Raw genomic sequence first — 19,066 nt, 5'->3', positions numbered from 1 at the left:
ACAAATAACACATAAAAAACAAGTTTAACGATATTGAATTGGAGAGGAAACCCATATAGATAACACATTGGCTACTGCGAAAAACTGATTCTAACAGATACAGGGAAGTACCGAGTGAGGGCCATGACATCAAGTAAAACTTGATAAAACTCTGTTTAAGTTTAAATGCAAGCTCCTGCCTGAAGACTAAAATCCTCATACAATTTTCATTAGCATGATGCATGAAGGCAAATATTAAATTAACAGTGACCTTCTTAAGGTTTGCATTCATTGATTAATGGGAATTAGTGATTAATGGGAATACTATATTACGTATATGGGTTTTTAATACTAAGGAAAGAAATTCCACTAGTGCATAGAAACCTAACAATTGGTTCATAGAATTCACATTTCAATGTAATTTGGAGACTTAGAGGAAGTGCTCTAAAAGGGCAAGGCCAATATTATCTATTAAATTACAATAGATACCCGTATACAGACAAAAGTGTGATGATTTTTTTACAAATGTTAAATTCAAGAGTAATTACTTTCATGTGTTTGCTGAAGAGCTCTCAAACGCTTGAGCAAGTGAGAACCAACATCAGCGCAATGAGCTTGACGCTTCTCCTGGTCAATAACTCTCAGCACTGCTAGCCCCCCAGCCGAACATACAGGGTTTCCTCCAAAAGTATTAAATTGAATTTTCTGGGCCAATACACTCGCAATCTCTGGGGTTGTCACAACTGCTCCCAATGGTAAACCATTGCCAATACCCTGATAGATATTAATTGTGAGATTCAATGGAATGGTTGCATAAGATTATAAAACAAAAACTGATTAACTGAAATTGTAAGTTATTTAAAGAAAAAAGCTATTGACACTTGCAACACTAACATGATTTACATGTCTTCCTAAAATAGATTATGGGTAATGACCTTTGCCATAGTAAATATATCAGGAATGACGCCCTGTGTTTCAAAGCCCCAGTAATTGCTTCCTGTTCGACCAAAGCCAGTTTGCACTTCATCTACAATGCAGACACCACCAGCCTTGCGTACAATGTCATAAACCAGTTTCAAGTATCCAGGCGCCAATTCAACTGCTCCTCCAGCTCCCTACAGTAAGTGAAAAGTACAACCAATTAGAAAATTTTCAGTGTCCTTAAATAGGTGGTTGTAACACCAACAATTTCAGACCTTACTATAGATGCCAAAAAAGAAAAAAATGAAGAAAAAAGAAAAGAAAAGAAGATAACCTGAATTGTTTCAGCTATAAATCCTGCAACTTTTCCTGAAGTACCAAAATCAATGTGATCTTGCAAATCTTTGGCATAACGATTGGCATCGGAACCAAAAACTCCATGGTATGGATCTGGATTTACAACATGATGAATTTCACCCTGCAAAATGTTGCAGTAATTTTGAGCAGATAGATCAGAATATTTATTATATTTTGACAAATGTCTTTTACACACATGTACATCATGAATTTCACATACTAAGTTTCATTGTGACAGTGATAATTACAATAGTTATAACTATAGACTCGCAAACAACAGAGCTTCAGTGAGTTTTTCTACATGTTTGTGGTCAATGTGCAAAAGAATTGGGAAAAGACATTTCCATTATTACTCTCAGCAAGTGTTTGATAACAAGAGATTACCAACTTTGTATTTCCTACAATAAACTTCTTGTGAGTTTGTGAATGTTTCATCAATACCAGAACAAATTTAAAATAAAGATATGGAATAGAACACTCATAGCTAATTGTCCATTGTCTGATGATGCACAGGCAATGAACTCCTTCACACGCTCTTGAAAAGGTGTATAATTAACTAATAGACGATCCAAAACGATAAAAGTAGATTCCACCACCTGTGTCATGGACTCGTGTTGAAGCGGATTCATTGATTCAAGACGGGTAAGAAGCTGATTTTGAACATGCAACACTGTCTGCTCAAGCACATCCACGTTTAAAGTTGTTACGCTACCTTTTAGCAAAGCAGGAGGACTCTTGGGGATTGACAATTCACTCGAAGACTGAGCGTCACGACAAGATATTTGTGATGACGTCTCATCAAATTCAACAATTGAAGGACTATGATGCAGGTCAGCAGAGCCTTCACAATTAGACACATCTTTATCTCGAGGAACAAATATGGAATCAAAATTAGGGAAAACACCTGCCAAAAATATGAATCAGAGTCGCAACCAAAGATGAAAGAGGGAAAAAAAACCAAACAAATGGAATGTAATCTGTATTTACCACAAGAGAGAGGCCGAGGTGGAAGAACTAATAAACATCGAGGAGGAGGGAAAGCAAGCCGGCCCAACCAACCCAGAATATGAAGTCCTAAAACTTGACTTATACAATCTGTCACTGGAAGAAAAAATATATATATTAACAGATAACTGATAAGGGCAAGCAGCAAGTTAGCAAGAACAAAGCAAGAGAAACATAAACTATAAAGAGCTCAAGTTCCTTATTCTCATAAACTAAAGCAGAGAATGAAGCTGGAGCGTGCATTCTCATCACATTGGAAGAGTCAAAATATCCCTTGGGTGGCTATGGTGCCCACCAAAATTTGAATTCCCATTTACAACACACACACACGCACATATATAGAGGCCTGCCAAAGGCTGGGATTCGAAAAAATTGAATTGCCCACCCCTCTCCCCCCCCCCATTCCCCCACAAAAAAATATTTGAGCTCACCAAATGACCTCCTAGAAAAAAATATTAGCCTGCTGGCCTAACTCAAAAAAAATACAGAACAATCTGCCCTTATCAACAAAAAAGAATCATTAATTTTAATTTTTTAATTTTTTTTGTACATGTGTCATGTCTATAGCCAAACACATAAAGCAAGTGCAAATGCATGAAGTATTCACTTATTTTATTAAAAATAAATAAATAAATAAATAAAGAAGAAGAAGAAGAAGCAAAGCAACTTTCCTCACTTTTAAAGCTATAAGAGAAACCTAAGAATTGAGTATTTAGTAAGGTTGGCATTTTCATGACAGTGAACCTTAATGTTTTGGTAGTATATATAACAAACAAAAACATTAATGTAAGGCAGAAAAAGCTTTAAGAACGTACCTTGTATGTTATAGGATTGTGACCTCCTGCATAGTGCACGTCCTCCAACTCCCCAAAGGGAGGGGGCAGAAGAGAATTTGGGATCTCCCCAAAGTGGAGGTATGTTCTTCCCTCATTCCTTTCAAACAACTCTGGATGATTACACACCTACCATTGCACCATTGGAACACATGTCATGGACAACTAGTAAAAAGAAATATTCCACATGACAGACAAAATGCATGAAACTCCACAACTTCTTGCCCCCACAGAGTTGATAAGTTATACTTTTTAAATGAAGAAGGGGAACCAAACAGAATGCCAATAGAATTGAGAATATACCTTTCTCAGCTGAATGACAATATTCATTAAATTTAGTATTTTCTTCTCATTAAGATGCCCACGATTGCCCTCAAACAACTCGGCAAGAGATATCTTGTTCTTAATAGCCTGATAAAAAGCTTGCTGGCGAGAACTCAACTTGCAATGCACTGTAACCTCAGTTTTCCTGGTCAGCTCAGAAATTACATCTGTTTTAACTCTTCGCAGCATAAAAGGCTTAAGAATTGAATGCTGTAAGAAAAAAGGCAACCAAAATACAAGTTAGAAAGATATAGTTATATTAATATCAAAGGTCAAAAGTGAAGGCAGAAGAGATCATGATCTAAAAAGAAACTGAGAATTATTGTAGTTATTTTAAATAGCATACATATATGTTAAGGATGGTACGTGGCAGCAAGTAGACAAAAAAACTTTATTGCTCACTCTCACAATGACAATACTGAAAAAGGCAAACTCACCAATCTGTTAAGCTGGTGCTCGTTCAAAGTACCCCCGTGCTCTGCATGGTTCTCGATTCTGATAGAATGCAGTAAAAGATCATTGATAGGAAAATATTATAATTCTGTAGACTGCAGGCTACACTCACCGAAAAGATGAACCAACCAAAGAAAAAATGCTTACCCTTTTGAAAACCACTCATTAAATTGTTCATGGCTGTCAAATAAGGTTGGCATAATAAAATGCAAAAGGGCCCACAGCTCTGCCATATTATTCTGGATAGGTGTACCAGTCAGCAGCAATCGGTTCCGACAATTGAAGCTAAGCAGTGTCTTCCATCTTATACTGCCGAGTCAAATATCCAATGAATTAATGATGAGAATATAAAGGATTAGAAACATAAACTATTCACCAGAAAGATGATTCATGAAACTTTAGGAGGGCTGTAATGGCTAAAACTGAATTCTTATGTGATACTGTAGACATGTCGATACTGCAATACTAAAAAGATACAATTTATCTGGATGACGTTTTATATTGAATCTTAATTTCTCTTAACAAAATAATTCTAATAATAATATCAACATCAACAAGAATGATGATGATAAAAAAAGCACATTGAAATAAAAAGAACAGAATGGATATGAAATGAAAACTAAAGTAACAACAGGTATCAATTTATTAAAAGAAATAAAAGCAGAGTTCAAAAAAGGAAAGGAAAGATCAGATGGATGAGAAAACTTGTTCTTTATGTGACTACATATTTAATAAACGAATGCTGAATAAATAAATGATTTCAGTAGATTCTTGGGTTTGTTTCAATTTTTTTATGGTACTACTCTAGATGTCAGGCTTTGATGCGATGGCAAGTGCCTTCAACCAAAATTGACAAGTTGCAAGATCGAATCTAGAAGTTAGTCTCCAAAAAGAAAATTTTGGAGGTAAGATTGCCTGCCAATCACCTCTCCCAAACCCGCAAAAGTGGGAGTCTTGTGCATTAGGTATGACGCCCTTTTTTTTTTATAGGTACTAGGTATGACCCTTTTTTTTAATGGTATTACTCTCTTCCCACTATATGTCCATTTTATTACATACACACAAAATAAGATAACTCCCCACGGTTGACTCTTTAGTGGGACGCAAGAAATAAAATGATAGCAACAAAGACCAAAGAATAAAAACATCTCAAAAGAATAAAGCCACTACAACCACAAAGAAATAAGTTAGAACCTGTTCGAACTTTTGATTGCCTGGGCTTCATCTAACACCATGTATTGCCATTTCACACGCCGAAAGTACTTCTCATCAGACACTAACAGCTGTTAGCTGGTAATGAGAATGTGAAATCCAGCTTCCCTGGCAAGAGAAAGAAGCTCATATAAAATAAAAATTAAAAAAACGATATAATGCACTTCTTTATAGTTTATGTTTCAATTATGGTTAGCCACCAAATTAGTGGCAACAAGACCCTAGAGCATCAGCAAGATAACCCGAAAATGCAGGTTGATGGTTTTAAGAATGGAAATACAAAGATAAATGTATGCATGGCACTAACCACTCTTGTTAGTTTTGTTGTTTTAAACACTTTCCAACAGTTTTTTTTATTACCCAAACCCAAATTCTGTTTAATTTTTTAAAACTGTTTTTGAACTATTTCTTTATCGAACACATTTTTTATTTAAAAAATAATAGGAATCAGTTTTGTATTCTCCTTCTCAAAAACAGTTTTCTGTTCCAATCAGGCCCTTAGTTTCCACATCCAAAGAAATTAATTTCATGTTGTCATCTTTGCAATACCTATTTTCTCAATGTATGCACTTTACCACATATATTTCTTGACATGATAAAACGTAAAACAATCACCTTGCGTAAGAAGCGATTAGCCACCAGCTCAACACACATAACCTTTCTTCCTTCCCCATGATCCTAGAAAAATACAGAGAAACATGAATATCCAAAAATTGGTGTTGCAGCATACATAAGGACAACACAATCACGTCCGAGCAGCAAATAAAAATGGTTTGGACATGCTTGCACATTACAAAATCAATCATATAACTATTTGTCCATTCAAAAAATGCAAGAAGAAATTTAACTATTACATGTTCTAGTTTATAAAATATGTTCTTAGCAGATGACTGTTCCAAGATTAAATAGAATGTTATTCTAGAAGTTCTACTTAATCCTACAATATAACTATCAGATTGTAAGAAAAGATATCTAGAACACCCACACAAACTGTACATTTTTTTTAGATGAATTGGTATCCAGCTCCAATTTCAGTTAGGCCACAAGTTGAGAGCTTGGAACAAGAAGTCCCATGTCAACTCTTAAATTATTTACAAGATTTTCAATTTCTTTCTTATCATTTGCATCACCCAAAAACCAACAAAGTCTTGTTAATTGAGAATTTTTCCTCAAATATTTAAAGCACACATTCATTTTGCATGCATGCGGGCACACACACGCACAAAAGTCACACATTAATGGGTTCCATTCTTCAGGATAACAACAATTTAAGGAGATTTTAACATTAGCAGAAAAAAGGAAAGAAAAGTCAGAAAATAAAACAGCAAATGAATAATGAAACACTTACAGAGGATGGCAGTCGGGCTTCTGTGGCTCGAGCATGGTAGACAAAACACTCCGTAGGAGGACCACTGAAATAGAAACAGCAGCAGTTAGAGCACTCAAGGACAGATCCTCTCTGAAAAATCAAGTCAATGTCAAAGGAATCATCACAAAGGCAAAGTCATTCCCAGAAAAGCTACTATCCTGCATCTGAGTCATGCAAAAATACACTAGCAATTATCTTTGAACCTATGCAATCTTTTCAGTTTTCCCAAGTCCCAAAAAACTCAGATCAGGTCAGTAGCATAAAATTGGGACTTCGATGGCTTATACCATAAGATTATCCGAAGCTTTCAACCTTTTAACTGTCAAAGTCTAATGCCTACTAGAACAATTTGTCCACCATCCCCTCAAGATAGGAAGCAGACAAGAAATGAAGAGGTCAACATAGAGAACTGAAAAGGCACAAAAGGATGGTAGACATTAGCTCAACAAATATAGTGCGATGCAGACTAGTTTACTATATTAAAAACATGCAAATATAGTACTATATTAAATCTAGTATGATCCATTTTCTTTCTTTGGCTACAATATAAATATATTCAAAAAGTTCAGATTATTGTCAAAAAGAATCCTAAGTTTTTATCATTTTTTTTCTTTCTAGAATCCTAAATACTTCAAACACAGCAAAATTGGCATGTTCCTGTACCTATCAGATCATGATAGTCAGACAGGCACAAACTGATCAGAAGGGCATATGGCAAAATAAGATGCTTGCTTAATTCTTGGTGGTTACAGGCTTATGGCTTGCATTAATTCAGGGCAAGCTGCCATGATCAAGTGCAAGATTTGTTGTTGTCCAATGGCTGCACCAATGGACACAAATGATCTGAATTGCAGCACCGAAAGGACAATGGCAGGAAAGGATGCAAACTTGAGTTGCAAAAAAGATTGAAAGCTCTAGTTTAGCTAAAGATAGGCTCCAATTATAGTCAATTGGCCGATAATACCTTGCTAGCCAACAACAAGTAAAACAAAAGGATTGGAGGTGGGGGGTTGGAGAGCAGTACACTCACTCCATCCAAAATTTAGATGTAAGAATTAATGTAGCCAATCCAGCATGTAAATTGAGAATTCATATATAAGGATAGCAGCCTTCCCGTTTTTGTTTAGCCAAATATTCCCCACTTCCTCCATATAAGGTGTGGGCATTTTTTTCCACAACTATCAAAACCACCCTCACAACTCACACTACCCCACCCAAGTCACACCATGTCTAATCAGGTCATACCATGTCACAAGTGTTAACTAGTTAAATATCAGACAATTAATGATGATAGACAGGAGCATTTCACACTGAACACAGATGGAGTGCATACAAGAGGAGTTTATGATTGACACAAAAACTGTACCAATCACCATTGGCAAAAGGCCAACAAGAATGCAAAGATACAGTAAGAGCAGAAGGTTCACTTACAGTCAACTCAACCTCCAGCACAGCTAGGTCTTGGAGATTTGAAGAGTCCTCAACTCGTGATGGATCAATATACTTTGTAGATGTTAAATTCTCTGAACTCTCATCATGTTCACTCCTCTCTATGACAGGCTCTTGATCTTTCTCAAAATGTTCATGTACAGCCACAGAAGTTGGGAGATGTTGAGGATTTTCCATCTCTAGTGAATCAAACTTCCTCTTTCAATTATTAGTACTCAAATCACCCATTTTAGTGACTAACTCATGGCTTGTTGAAGTAGAATCTACAGATATGCCATGTTTGCTTTCATCTACAAGATCATTAATTGTGGTAATTTCTTGAGTATCCTCCCATTGAAGGAAATGACAAGCTCCTTGTCCCTGTTTCAAAGCCAGAATCCATTAATCAGATATCAACTAGTATGTGAAAGAATGGCATTTTAAAATGCTCTATAAGGAGGATACACAACATGAACAGAGGCTGCTCTCCTAAAATGCTGCCATGTATAACATTCATGTAAGGATGAACATCGTGTACCTGCAGCGTGCAAACTGAATCAGTTGCTGACAATATGGCACCAACAGCTGCACAAAAAGGATGCACAAATGATCAGTATTAAAGGATGACTATCAATGACTGTATGAGCAAAATGATTCAACATAAGTTATTAGTCACCTCATTCATCTTAGTCGGTATATTAAGTACCTGAAAGATAATGGCATTAAGGACAAATGATAACTTATACGTTAGGCTTAATGATGCAAAAAGTAAAGTGTTCAAGGAGAAACAAGATTAAATAGTAAACCTAGAATTATGGACTAATTTTGACGTGGGGGGCTTTTTGGCACCTTTTAAAGGCTACTTTAGTTGTTATTAAATCTAAGTATTTAGTTTCTTTACTTTAGAAAGTTGCTGGTTCAGTTTTAATAAAGTCTTACTAAAACTAGGGGTAGTTTGGTAATTTTCTTATTTTCTGGAATATGCTGTAGCGAGTTGTTCTACACACCAAAGACTATTATTTTGTGTTTTGAGTCTTGTTCAATTGCCAAAAAAGTGATAACAAATCAAGGGATACAAAAAAATAAATGGAGAATTCAACATATCCAGTAGTTTTTTTTTGTTATTTTTTTAAAAACAATTGACTTTTGTGCTACTAATTATCAGCCGGGAAAGAAAATGAACAATTTGGTGATATATGTGTGTGTATATATATATGAGATGGTAATTTAATAATAACTATCACAAAGTAAGGCATACTACATACCCAAAGACCCACAAAGGAGGTGAAGACAGCTCAAGAAGAAGCTCCAGCAAAGGCCAAACCTCCAGCAAAAGCTGCGGCCAAGCCACTGCCTCAGTTAATGGAGGAGGATATCATCCCTTCATTGAAAGCTATTTGCTAACACCTTATATCTTTTACTAGGGGGAAAAATGATTCACAATTACTCTTGTAAGGTCATATGTTCTAGAGTCTTACAACTATAGGTTTATAAAAAAGAAAAAAAAAAAACTCCTTACCTCCTTTAACTGTTCAGGACCCACTTCCACCAACTCTTCAACTGTGCTGTAATAATCAAGATGAATTACAGTGTGCTGAGCAGGAACACTTATTTAAGCTAGGGGGTGGATAAATCAAGGCACAAAAGTAAAAGAAATGTAACCTTGGCAAGTCCCTCCCCTTCATTTTCTGCTAGGGCCTTTGTGTTAGCCACCAAATTTTGGGTCTTGGGATTGCTTACTTCAAATCCCTCTTTTTCAGCTTTCTCCCTTGCTTAAGCCTGCAAATTTTAGATATTTAGTCAAAATTGCTGCCTATTAACCAGGACTGCTGATAGGAGCTCTTGTTTTCATATACATGGGAAAGGAATATTTTATACGTATAATGGGAATATAATTAGCAAAGTGAACAAAAAACAGGTATTACATTAGTGCCACTCTAGTACACCGGAGGTATTCATGATTAAAAAAAAAAATATATATATATATATATATATAAATAAATAAATAAAAATAAAGAGAGTTAATACCTAGAAAGCAATGAGATTCCCATTTTGGAAAGAATTTTGAGAAGACCGGATTTAACAGCCTGAAATAATTAGAAACAATCAGTATAAAATAGTAAAGCAATGGAATAGAGCAACATTTTTTTCTATTGAAACCACAAATAAACCAGAAGTGGATAATTCTTAAGGTGGAACTCACTAAAATGAATCATCAAGTTTTAACGCACTTGACATAAGTGCCTGGATTGAATTGGGCCAACACACGCTATGGGAACAATATTACATGAATTGCATTAGAAAATTACAGCAAAATATTTTCATCCCTAAAATATTCCTTCTAATATTGATGTACTGACCTTGCAAAAGTTCTTTTGAGCCTGCTCAATTGTTACAGTAGGCATCTTTCCATTCCTCATCAAATTTACGGTTTTATTACTCAGACGCCACTGTCGGCATGTTTCTAGTGCCAAGTATGGACATATGGCACTGAAAAAATAATTCAAGAGATATAGTGTTAAGCATTTTCAAGATAAAAAATAGACGTAAAAGTATCAACAAGCCCAAATAATGGAATCAAGAATCAGAAGAGGATTCTGATTCAGAGGGATGTAGAACCCTCTAAGATCTTTTCATAAGACAGTTTGGTCAAGCATTAACACAACCAAACGTGCATGTAAAACAGGAACAGAGGAAAAGACACCTCAAAAAGGGCCCTCAACTCAGAGTCTTCAACGTTGCTATTTATATTTCTGACAAACAATGTCCTGGAAGGGTGTTCACCAGATGGGTGTTCATTAGCTATTGAACCATTTGATGCCCCTGGCTGACCATTAGAAACTACTCCAGGAAATTCCGAATTACTTTGTCCAGCAGATGAACCATCATCTCCCAAATCCATTCCCCCAACACTACTAAAAAAGTCTAAGTCCTCCACATCATCCCCTCCACTAGGTTGAACAATACAGTCAAGTCCATCAGTCACTCCAGAAAGCAAGTCATCATCATCAGGGAGGAGGTTTCCAATGGTAAATATCCTCAATTTCTTCAAGGGACTCAAAAGGTTCCTCCTCCTCATAGTGGGAGGCAACAGTATCAATAGAATGACCATATAGGGTATTATTTGATGACAGAGTCACTGCATTAAGAAAATTCATATCAAACTAAAGTGTATAGACTCAGTAAAAGTACAGACTAGAAACCAAATCTAGAATTCATTGATGTTAGTTGTGCGTTTAAAGTTCAGGCATATAAGCCGGTACCAGCAAATAGCCATGTGCAAACCTAGAAGCAGTGAAGGGCAAAGAAGACTTACACTTCCTACTAAATAAATCTGACAGTGAACTTGAGAAGAGACTACTCTCATACTGAGTGCCCATCATATTAATTTTGTTGCCTTCTTCAGAATAAGATGCTGGCTGTGCGTTCAAAGCCAAGGAATGACTGGATGCTCTGCCTGCTCCCACAGCATGCCTATTTAAGTTAAAATTTATCCGCTGATCTTGTATTAGGAAAGACTCGGGATGTTGGGACTTCATTGTCTGACTTTCCACTGGTATAAGCTTCTCCATTGGTGATCTCAGCAACTGAATTACCACTCACTGTTCATCACATTAGATCAAGTTTTATTCATTACTAAATGCAAATGTCATCTTCTGAAATAAAAGGGAATAATTGCATGGATGTCTAGGAGAAGGTATTTCATTTGCTACCCTGAAAATAATGTAATTCAAATAGGAAAGCCACACATTAATTTTTAAATTATTATTCTATATTTGAAATTAATAAATGCTGCTCCAATGAAATAAATACATTTTTATCTACAGAACAGCAATGCATCAAGGCAAAAATGAGTTCAAGCATTCTAAATGAAACAAGTACGCACTATACAGTCAGGAACTCTAGCACAATCCCCATTATCACCTAACAATTAGAATCTGAAGAGTGAACGGCCTCAATAATTGGAATTGCATAAGGCCATAGACAGATTGAGTTCATTGCAGAACTAGCAAGACCCAAGTTCCAATCCAGTTACATTAAAACATAAGCTGAGTAATCAGGATGTGACAGAATGTAAAAATAATAATTACATAAATTCAAATTGTTATTTTAAGTTTGAAATCCTGAATAAACGATCTATGTTTAAAAAAGGATATTAATACTTAGTTTTATCTGTGGGGAAATAGTATAACGTCATAATTGTTCAATCTTCAGTCAATTATATATATTGAGCTTGATCAAATTAGAATCCTAAAAGAGAAAGAACCTACCTAACTTCTAGTTTGATCTAAGAATAGACATTCATTAATTGGATTTGGATTTAGTTGTTAACCTAAAGGATCTTTATAAAAATCAAATCTTGAAAGTGTTGAACTGACATAAAATTCAGATAATTCCTTTAATCAATAATTGTACAGAAACATAATTTTCTGCTATGGAAAAAGCTTCATAACTAGAAGAGAGATAGAACCATGAATTCAGTTCTAATTGAGCTTGCACATGAGTTGGTTATGAAGAGAGGATATTGGCATTGTTCTGACCCTTGAAGTCATATAGAACCACATTATTTTTTGCTGACAAGTCGTTATTCTCCTCAAATGTAAGAACTAAATTGCAACTAATTCGCTATTTTAAAGTGTCGCTGAACTTCCATAAAAAGAATGAAAGTGAGGTTAAAACTGCGAAGCTAGGTTATCAATTGATGCCGCTAGAGAAAAGAACCAAAACCAACAAATTAGAACACACCTTTACTCTCTATGTTTACGTAGACTTCCTGCAAGATGAAGTAAATAATATCTCCCGACTGGCTCCAACACATTGAGTCATGCATCAACAAAAATGATTATTATTTTTCAAGAAATGAATGCCCTGAGATAATCACCACTTCCACTTCTATTAAAGTTGGAATATGCTACTCTTGGGTAGCACATGCACTTTTATCAATTATATATATTTTAAATTTTCAATTATCTCTATTATTCTATCTTTCAAAATTTTCAGTGATATTGAATTTGGATTCCACATCTATTCATATTGACATCAGCCTAAGGAAAAAAAATACACGAAAGGTGTACTAAATTGGCTAAGATTTTACAGATAAAGTCCTGCAAGGGAATACATCCCATGCTTTGGGCAAATAAGGTTTTCCAAACAGCCAAATTCTCATGTTAGTCCAGAAAAGCAGAAAAGGGCCCATTCAAAACTACAAATTCCATGCCAATTTACATTTAGTCCCAACCCTAGATATCAAAAGCATGCTGATAATTCTTATACTTGAACAAGAAAAGCAACACTAGCTGCAAATTTTAGGGAAACACTTCAAAAGGAAAACTAGTCAAGCTTCCTTCACTTCCCCAATTCATGCATTAAATTGTGAAGTATATGCCTCCAAAAGTTGAAAAGTCATATTTGTGAACTATCAAAATCTTGCTTCTGGAATTATTGAAAGATTACTATTAGGCTACAAATTTCACATACAAATCTATTAATTAATATCTACAGTATGGCACCTTTGTTAATATAGTAACCATTAAGGTTTGACTAGAGAGAGAGAGAGAACCTCTATGGGATGCTAATCCTAATGCATTTTACGCTTATGCTGTCTCGTATAGTGTCTGGTATGTGGGGGAGGGGGTACTGCATCTCCTTCGTGAGGCTCCTCACGTTGCTGCAAAAATGGAGTTACAACCAAACAATGGATTACATGAATTCCAAAACCAACCATAACAGTAGTTACTCAATATTCATTACATTAAATGACTTGTCATACCGTGGGGCCAGTGTTGTGTCCTGCTTTGTGACCACCTGTCCCACAAGGAGGTGCTTTTATTGTACGTTTAGGTCGACCTGGTAGGGGTGACTGTAACCCAACAACCTGCTCATTCTCAACATGCACAGCTGGCTGTTTTGCTTGACTCCCAACAACTGAAGATCCTACAACTGCGGGGGAGGAGGGTGTAGCAAATGAAATGTGAGTGCCCGTACTCATGGGATCTATATGCAGTCTAGGAGTGGGCATGAATGACATGGAGTGACTATGGGGCGGTACATGGTCTATATGACCAATGCTGTACGATGGGGATTGCGTGTGCATGACAGGAGGGGTTTGACTGAAATCAGGGCCGAGATCAAAGGATGGTGGAGTAAATGAAAGATGAGCAGGATCAAAAAATATATGTGAGGTGTGTGAAGGGATCTCGGGGTGAAAAGATGCATGAGCAGTGGGTAGAGAGATCTCTAGGTCAGAAACTGCATGAGCAGTATGTGGAGGGATCTCTGGGGAAGGAGATGCATGTGGAGGTGGAGGGAACTCTGGGGCAGGAGATGCACGTGGGGGTGGAAGGAGATCTGCCCTACTGACAACCTGATGGGATGCAGCACGCTGACCATGGCTATGGCTGGCACGAGTTGAGCTCGTACTTGGTCGTCCAGCATCTTCTGGCGCTTCTGGATTTGCCCCATCGATATCTTCCAACGGAAGTCGAGCAGTTATACGGTGAAGGCGTTCCACTGTCTTAAGTACAGCTGAAATATGCTTGTACTCAGAACTGCCTACTGTATAAAGTTTCAACAACTTCTTGTGACTGGCAACCTGAAAGTAAATAAATACAATTAGTACATCATACTGAAGTTCCTGATACGCAACAAAAATTGAAAAGAAAGGTCGAAGCAATTACCATAATAATAAGTGAAGCCAAAGTGTGGTCGACGAACCTCCAAGTCACCCTATCGTACCAATCGAAGTATGGATGAGCAGGCGACATATCACCCTCTAGTCGTGCTCCAGGACATAGAGATCGTGCTCGAGTATTCCATACTCGGATATGGCCATAATGTCTGTCCCTCCAATTCACCTCCATCTTCCCCCTCAGGTCTATGGCATGAAGGGCTTCGTCAGTATCAACATATAGGGGGGGTTCTTGTACCATCCCAAACTGACGAACAACACGGTCCGGTGTATGTTTCTCTACTAGCCAGAAACATACAAGCGGTACCCTCGCCGTCCATACATCCCTTCCGGCGACACAAAACGCAGGCAGGTGGGCTAATTCAGCTTCATATGGTTGCCACACCACCTGAAATAGTCAAATCAAAGGACAGCACATTATGCAATGTTCCATATCTATGAGCTCTTTTACATTTATAAATACAATAGTCATAAACAATAGAATAAACACAATTTTGGTACCTGCTTTGGATGCATACAATCTAAAAGCTGACGGTACCGGACCAGACAGATTTCAGCGGGGCTATTCAAGGTGCTCACAACCCACACAGTCCTACAATTGCGAAAGAGGGAGTCAATACTTGGAATTGAGAATATGAAGTAATCAACAACAATAAATGATGGGCAATCGTAAATTTAACAGTACATACCACTAAAATTATACTAATAAATGATTATCTAAACATATGATTAGTGGTGGAGCTAGAAATTAATAAGACTTATATTATACATCAATCATGACATATAACCTCCGTGGTTGTCAAACGATATATAAAAAACATAAATAAAAATCCTATTAATGAGTCAAAATTTGAAGAATATCAAGGTTAAAATTTTATTTTCTATGTCTAACAATGTGTTTAAAATTATGGATCTATTTCCAATAGAGAGAATCGATCAAGGAAAAGACTTACTTAATAGACAATGGAGAAGGTGCAAATGGTGGGCCATATGCACCATCTGGTGGGAGGTCCATCCTTGGGCACAAAAAAGGGAATCTGACCCATGCCCAATACTGAACTAGCAACAAGGCCCCACCAATCTGACTAGCACCTCTGTCGGTTGCCCTGCATAACTCTCTGTACAGCCATGCAAGGCAAGCGCTCCCCCAACTGTACTGAGGTGGATTTCGAAGGTCCCTCAGCATCTGCAACCACATCGTATGCACCCTATCACCAGACTTGTCGGCGAAAATTGTGTCTGCCAGTAGTGCTAGGATATAGCACCGTGCATATTGATGCACAACCACCTCTGTTGCATCATCGGGCAACCCTTCGTCAATTTTTTCTAGTAGCTTCTTTATTTGAATCCTTTGTCCTTTAAGCGTGGTGTCATTAGTAGCAATTCCAAGCAGACTCTGACATTCATCTTTCCATGTCAAGTCAGTTGTTCCAACAATTGCCTCACCATCGATTGGAATTCCGAAAAGAACCTCCACATCTTGTAATGTGATCGTTGTCTCACCATGTGGCAGGTGGAAGGTGTGGGTTTCAGGCCGCCATCGCTCAACGAAGGCCGTGATCAGGTTATGATCAATCTCTCTACCTGGGGTCCTATACAGCCCCTCTAATCCAACTCTCTTCACAATGTCGACGATACGATCATCCACCACTATCCGGCGTCGTTTTCGGAACTCGTCATTATGACCGCGGCATTTCAGTGGCCCTGGATCCTGCACATGATAGAAACAAAAATAAAGCCGTTATGAAGGGACCTTAAAATATCAACCCCAAAAAGAAAAAAAAAAAAAAACCAAATCGAATCGTTACCTTGCCTTCCCAAACAGCGCACGCTCGATGTGTTTTTATAAACCTCAACACCGAATCGTCCATGGGCCCAGGACCAAACTCATCAGGGAACTGAGCAGGAACAGCAGCCATACTGCACGAAGTTTAGGGAGTCAAGAGTAATATAAGCATATGTTAAATTGATAAGGATCCCAATTTCTTGCACAAACGATAAGTATTCAAGAGCTTCAAAAACGATAATATACTGCAGCTAAAGTATATAAGTTTTACCCATTATACACACACACACACATATACACTCTTCTAACCATGCATTTTATCATGAAATATGTTATATTCATATAAACACTCAAAATCCATGAGCATTGACTTTAAAGCATCATAATTTTATGTAACCTCATCATTCCGTGAAAATTGTGTGTCCAATACCTATTAACAAAAATTGATATATCAATCAACCCCAAAAAGGGACCAGTTACTATTCCAAAATACCCAAAAGTTACACTTCAGTAGTTTCAATCCAAACTAAGCAACTTGCATGCAAATAAGCGCAAACCCTCACAATTTGATTACATTTGGTCGTCAGAAACTTTATTTTGCTCTACATTTAAAGAGTAAACTCAGCACTACAAGGAATATTCATTTTGCACATATATCCTAAGGAAAAAAGTTTCTTCTCAAATGGTTAAACACTTAAAATGTTAGTGAAAAGACACATCTAATTATCTATAATTACAAATTTGGAAGGAACTGTATCCTTTTCGGGACAAATTCCCTGTTCCAACACCAACACAATGTGTTACATGGGGGAACTTTTACAGTATCAGAATGCAGGGACGCATCTAAATGGAATTTCAGACATATTCCATTTAGTAAGCATTTCAGACGTGTTCAACTCAGAATGTGTTGTGTTGACAAGTTTCCAAAGGACAAGCCTGTGATAGTAGAAACACCCTACACTACATATCATGAAATGTACCCAAACATAACAACAAAAGAAACCTATCAATGCAGAGTTAGCAATACCTCTTCATCCGAAAGTTTTTAAATAGTTAAACTCACTAAGATCCTGGTCACAACTACCAAACGCGGGCATGCATACATTCCATGGTAAAATGAATCACCAATGACAATATTATACAAAGGATTACTAAGCCAAAATGGATTTAATCACAAAATCAACAAACGATGATCGTTGTCAAAATACAACAATATTTAAAGAAAAAAGAAAGAGTTTACTTGTGACGGCGAGAGGCAGCCAGAAAGACATATTGTAACTCGTGCAATCTCACTTTTATAAAATAGAACCCTTAATTAGAATGCCATAAATTACCATTTTAACAGTGCTGTAAAAGTCCCTCTATGAAGTATTCTGAACCTACTTGTTTTAAGTTAAAGAAATTAGCCTTCACTTTTCTGATGCAGGACTAATTAGATAATATTTCTGTCTGTACTAGTGGTGGGATTTTGGGCAGGAAAAGTTATGATTTTGGGAGTTGTTATGGTGAGGAAAGGCTAGAGTTAAGGTTTGTAGGTTGAAATAGGGTTTGAAAAGGTTTCACATTGGTGGCTAATACAGACTCCAAATTTAGAAATCTGCTTACTGGAAATTGTTGACAGCAACAATATTAGGATTTAAGTGTTGTTTCAAGGGGTTCTTGCCTTCTTGGGTGTCTGTTTGGTAGAGAAAGTATGTGAATTTTGGAGTTTTGATATGTAAGGAGAAGAGAGAGAGAGAGAGAGAAGTTTGTTATTGTTTAAAGGTAATGAAAACAATGACTGAATAGTAACAGGGAGGCAAAGAATAAGAAGAGAGAAAACTCTAGGCATGCATTTTTCAATAAAACAAATTAATCATAATTTCATTTATGAAAATATCAATTCTTTGAGTACATTGATTGAACGCAATATATATGAGAATTCTTTCTTATAAAAGTAGCATTAAGACTCCTAATTTAACTACTAAAACTAAGGACCATTGAATTCAAAATAAAGACCAACTTGGTCCCAAAGTAGAAAACCCCTAGAAAGTTTTATGCTTGAATTAATTACCAGAATGTGAGAGTTTAATCAACAAAATCAACAAACGATGATCGTTTGTTGATTTAATCACAAAATATTGTCAAAATACAACAATATTTAAAGAAAAAAGAAAGAGTTTTACTTGTGACGGCGAGAGGCAGCGACGGCGACGGTGACGGGAGCGAGAAGCAGCGACGGCGACGGGAGCAGTCGGCGACGGTGCCGGCGACGGAGCGACAGGAATGAGAGTCAGAGAGCTCGACTGAGATTGAAGTTTTTGGATTTTTTGTGTTTGGTTTTTTTGTGAGAGGGACTGAGAGAGTCAGAGAGGGAAATGAGAGAGTGCTGTTACAAAGTTTGAACTTTGTGTGTTTTGTGTGCCTAGTGGCTTACGTGTTACGCATAAATCGAGTTTACTGAACTCGTTTTGTAATAGTAAAAAACAATTTCAATGGACTCGTTTTCCAGTGCTGTAAAACGAGTTCATTAAACTCGATTTATGCGTGGAAAAAATAAGTTTAATGAACTCGTTTTGCAACACTGGAAAACGAGTCCATTGTACTCGTTTTTTACTCTTATAAACCGACTCTATTGAACTCGATTTCTGGCATATTGGGCCCACCTCAGGTACTGGCAAAAAAGCAAAATCGAGTAAAAATTACTCGATTTCATAACACAAAAATCGTCC

General features: G+C 36.8%; 2 protein-coding genes and 1 pseudogene across 2 annotated transcripts; all 3 read right to left on the bottom strand.

The window, feature by feature from the left end:
- Positions 1–397: 397 nt before the first annotated feature.
- LOC126705187 (uncharacterized) lies at positions 398–8,079 on the bottom strand. The gene is made up of 11 exons (XM_050404108.1): positions 7,787–8,079; positions 6,433–6,543; positions 5,700–5,762; positions 3,857–3,914; positions 3,399–3,629; positions 3,101–3,224; positions 2,245–2,358; positions 1,854–2,161; positions 1,235–1,378; positions 915–1,094; positions 398–753 (listed from the first exon to the last, which is right to left on the bottom strand). Exons 1-11 carry the CDS (start codon positions 8,077–8,079, stop codon positions 514–516), a joined length of 1,866 nt encoding a protein of 621 aa, XP_050260065.1. The 3' UTR covers positions 398–513.
- A 2,163-nt stretch (positions 8,080–10,242) lies between these two features.
- On the bottom strand, positions 10,243–11,453 carry LOC126705186 (protein MEI2-like 4; annotated as a pseudogene).
- LOC126707615 (serine/threonine-protein phosphatase 7 long form homolog) lies at positions 11,025–16,459 on the bottom strand. The gene is made up of 7 exons (XM_050407372.1): positions 16,378–16,459; positions 15,523–16,280; positions 15,071–15,161; positions 14,559–14,957; positions 13,652–14,473; positions 13,442–13,549; positions 11,025–11,483 (listed from the first exon to the last, which is right to left on the bottom strand). Exons 1-6 carry the CDS (start codon positions 16,438–16,440, stop codon positions 13,460–13,462), a joined length of 2,223 nt encoding a protein of 740 aa, XP_050263329.1. The 5' UTR covers positions 16,441–16,459; the 3' UTR covers positions 11,025–11,483; positions 13,442–13,459.
- Between the last annotated feature and the right edge of the window lie 2,607 nt (positions 16,460–19,066).

This window comes from Quercus robur, chromosome 11, assembly GCF_932294415.1.
Source record: "Quercus robur chromosome 11, dhQueRobu3.1, whole genome shotgun sequence".
NCBI lineage: Eukaryota > Viridiplantae > Streptophyta > Magnoliopsida > Fagales > Fagaceae > Quercus > Quercus robur.
The sequence above is the reverse complement of the archived record's forward strand: the minus strand, read 5'-3'. Positions and strand labels throughout refer to the sequence as shown.

Excerpts from the sequence above, each read along its gene's own strand:
- LOC126705187 (XM_050404108.1), bottom strand. The coding sequence starts at position 8,079 with ATGGAAAATCCTCAACATCTCCCAACTTCTGTGGCTGTACATGAACAT. Across the intron at positions 6,544-7,786 it reads GTCAATCATAAACTCCTCTT|AGAGGATCTGTCCTTGAGTG; the intron begins GTATGCACTCCA and ends TTGATTTTTCAG. Across the intron at positions 3,630-3,856 it reads AGCACCAGCTTAACAGATTG|CATTCAATTCTTAAGCCTTT; the intron begins GTGAGTTTGCCT and ends TTTTTCTTACAG.
- LOC126707615 (XM_050407372.1), bottom strand. The coding sequence starts at position 16,440 with ATGGACGATTCGGTGTTGAGGTTTATAAAAACACATCGAGCGTGCGCT. Across the intron at positions 15,162-15,522 it reads CCTTCTCCATTGTCTATTAA|GACTGTGTGGGTTGTGAGCA; the intron begins GTAAGTCTTTTC and ends TCGCAATTGTAG. Across the intron at positions 14,474-14,558 it reads TGGCTTCACTTATTATTATG|GTTGCCAGTCACAAGAAGTT; the intron begins GTAATTGCTTCG and ends ATTTACTTTCAG.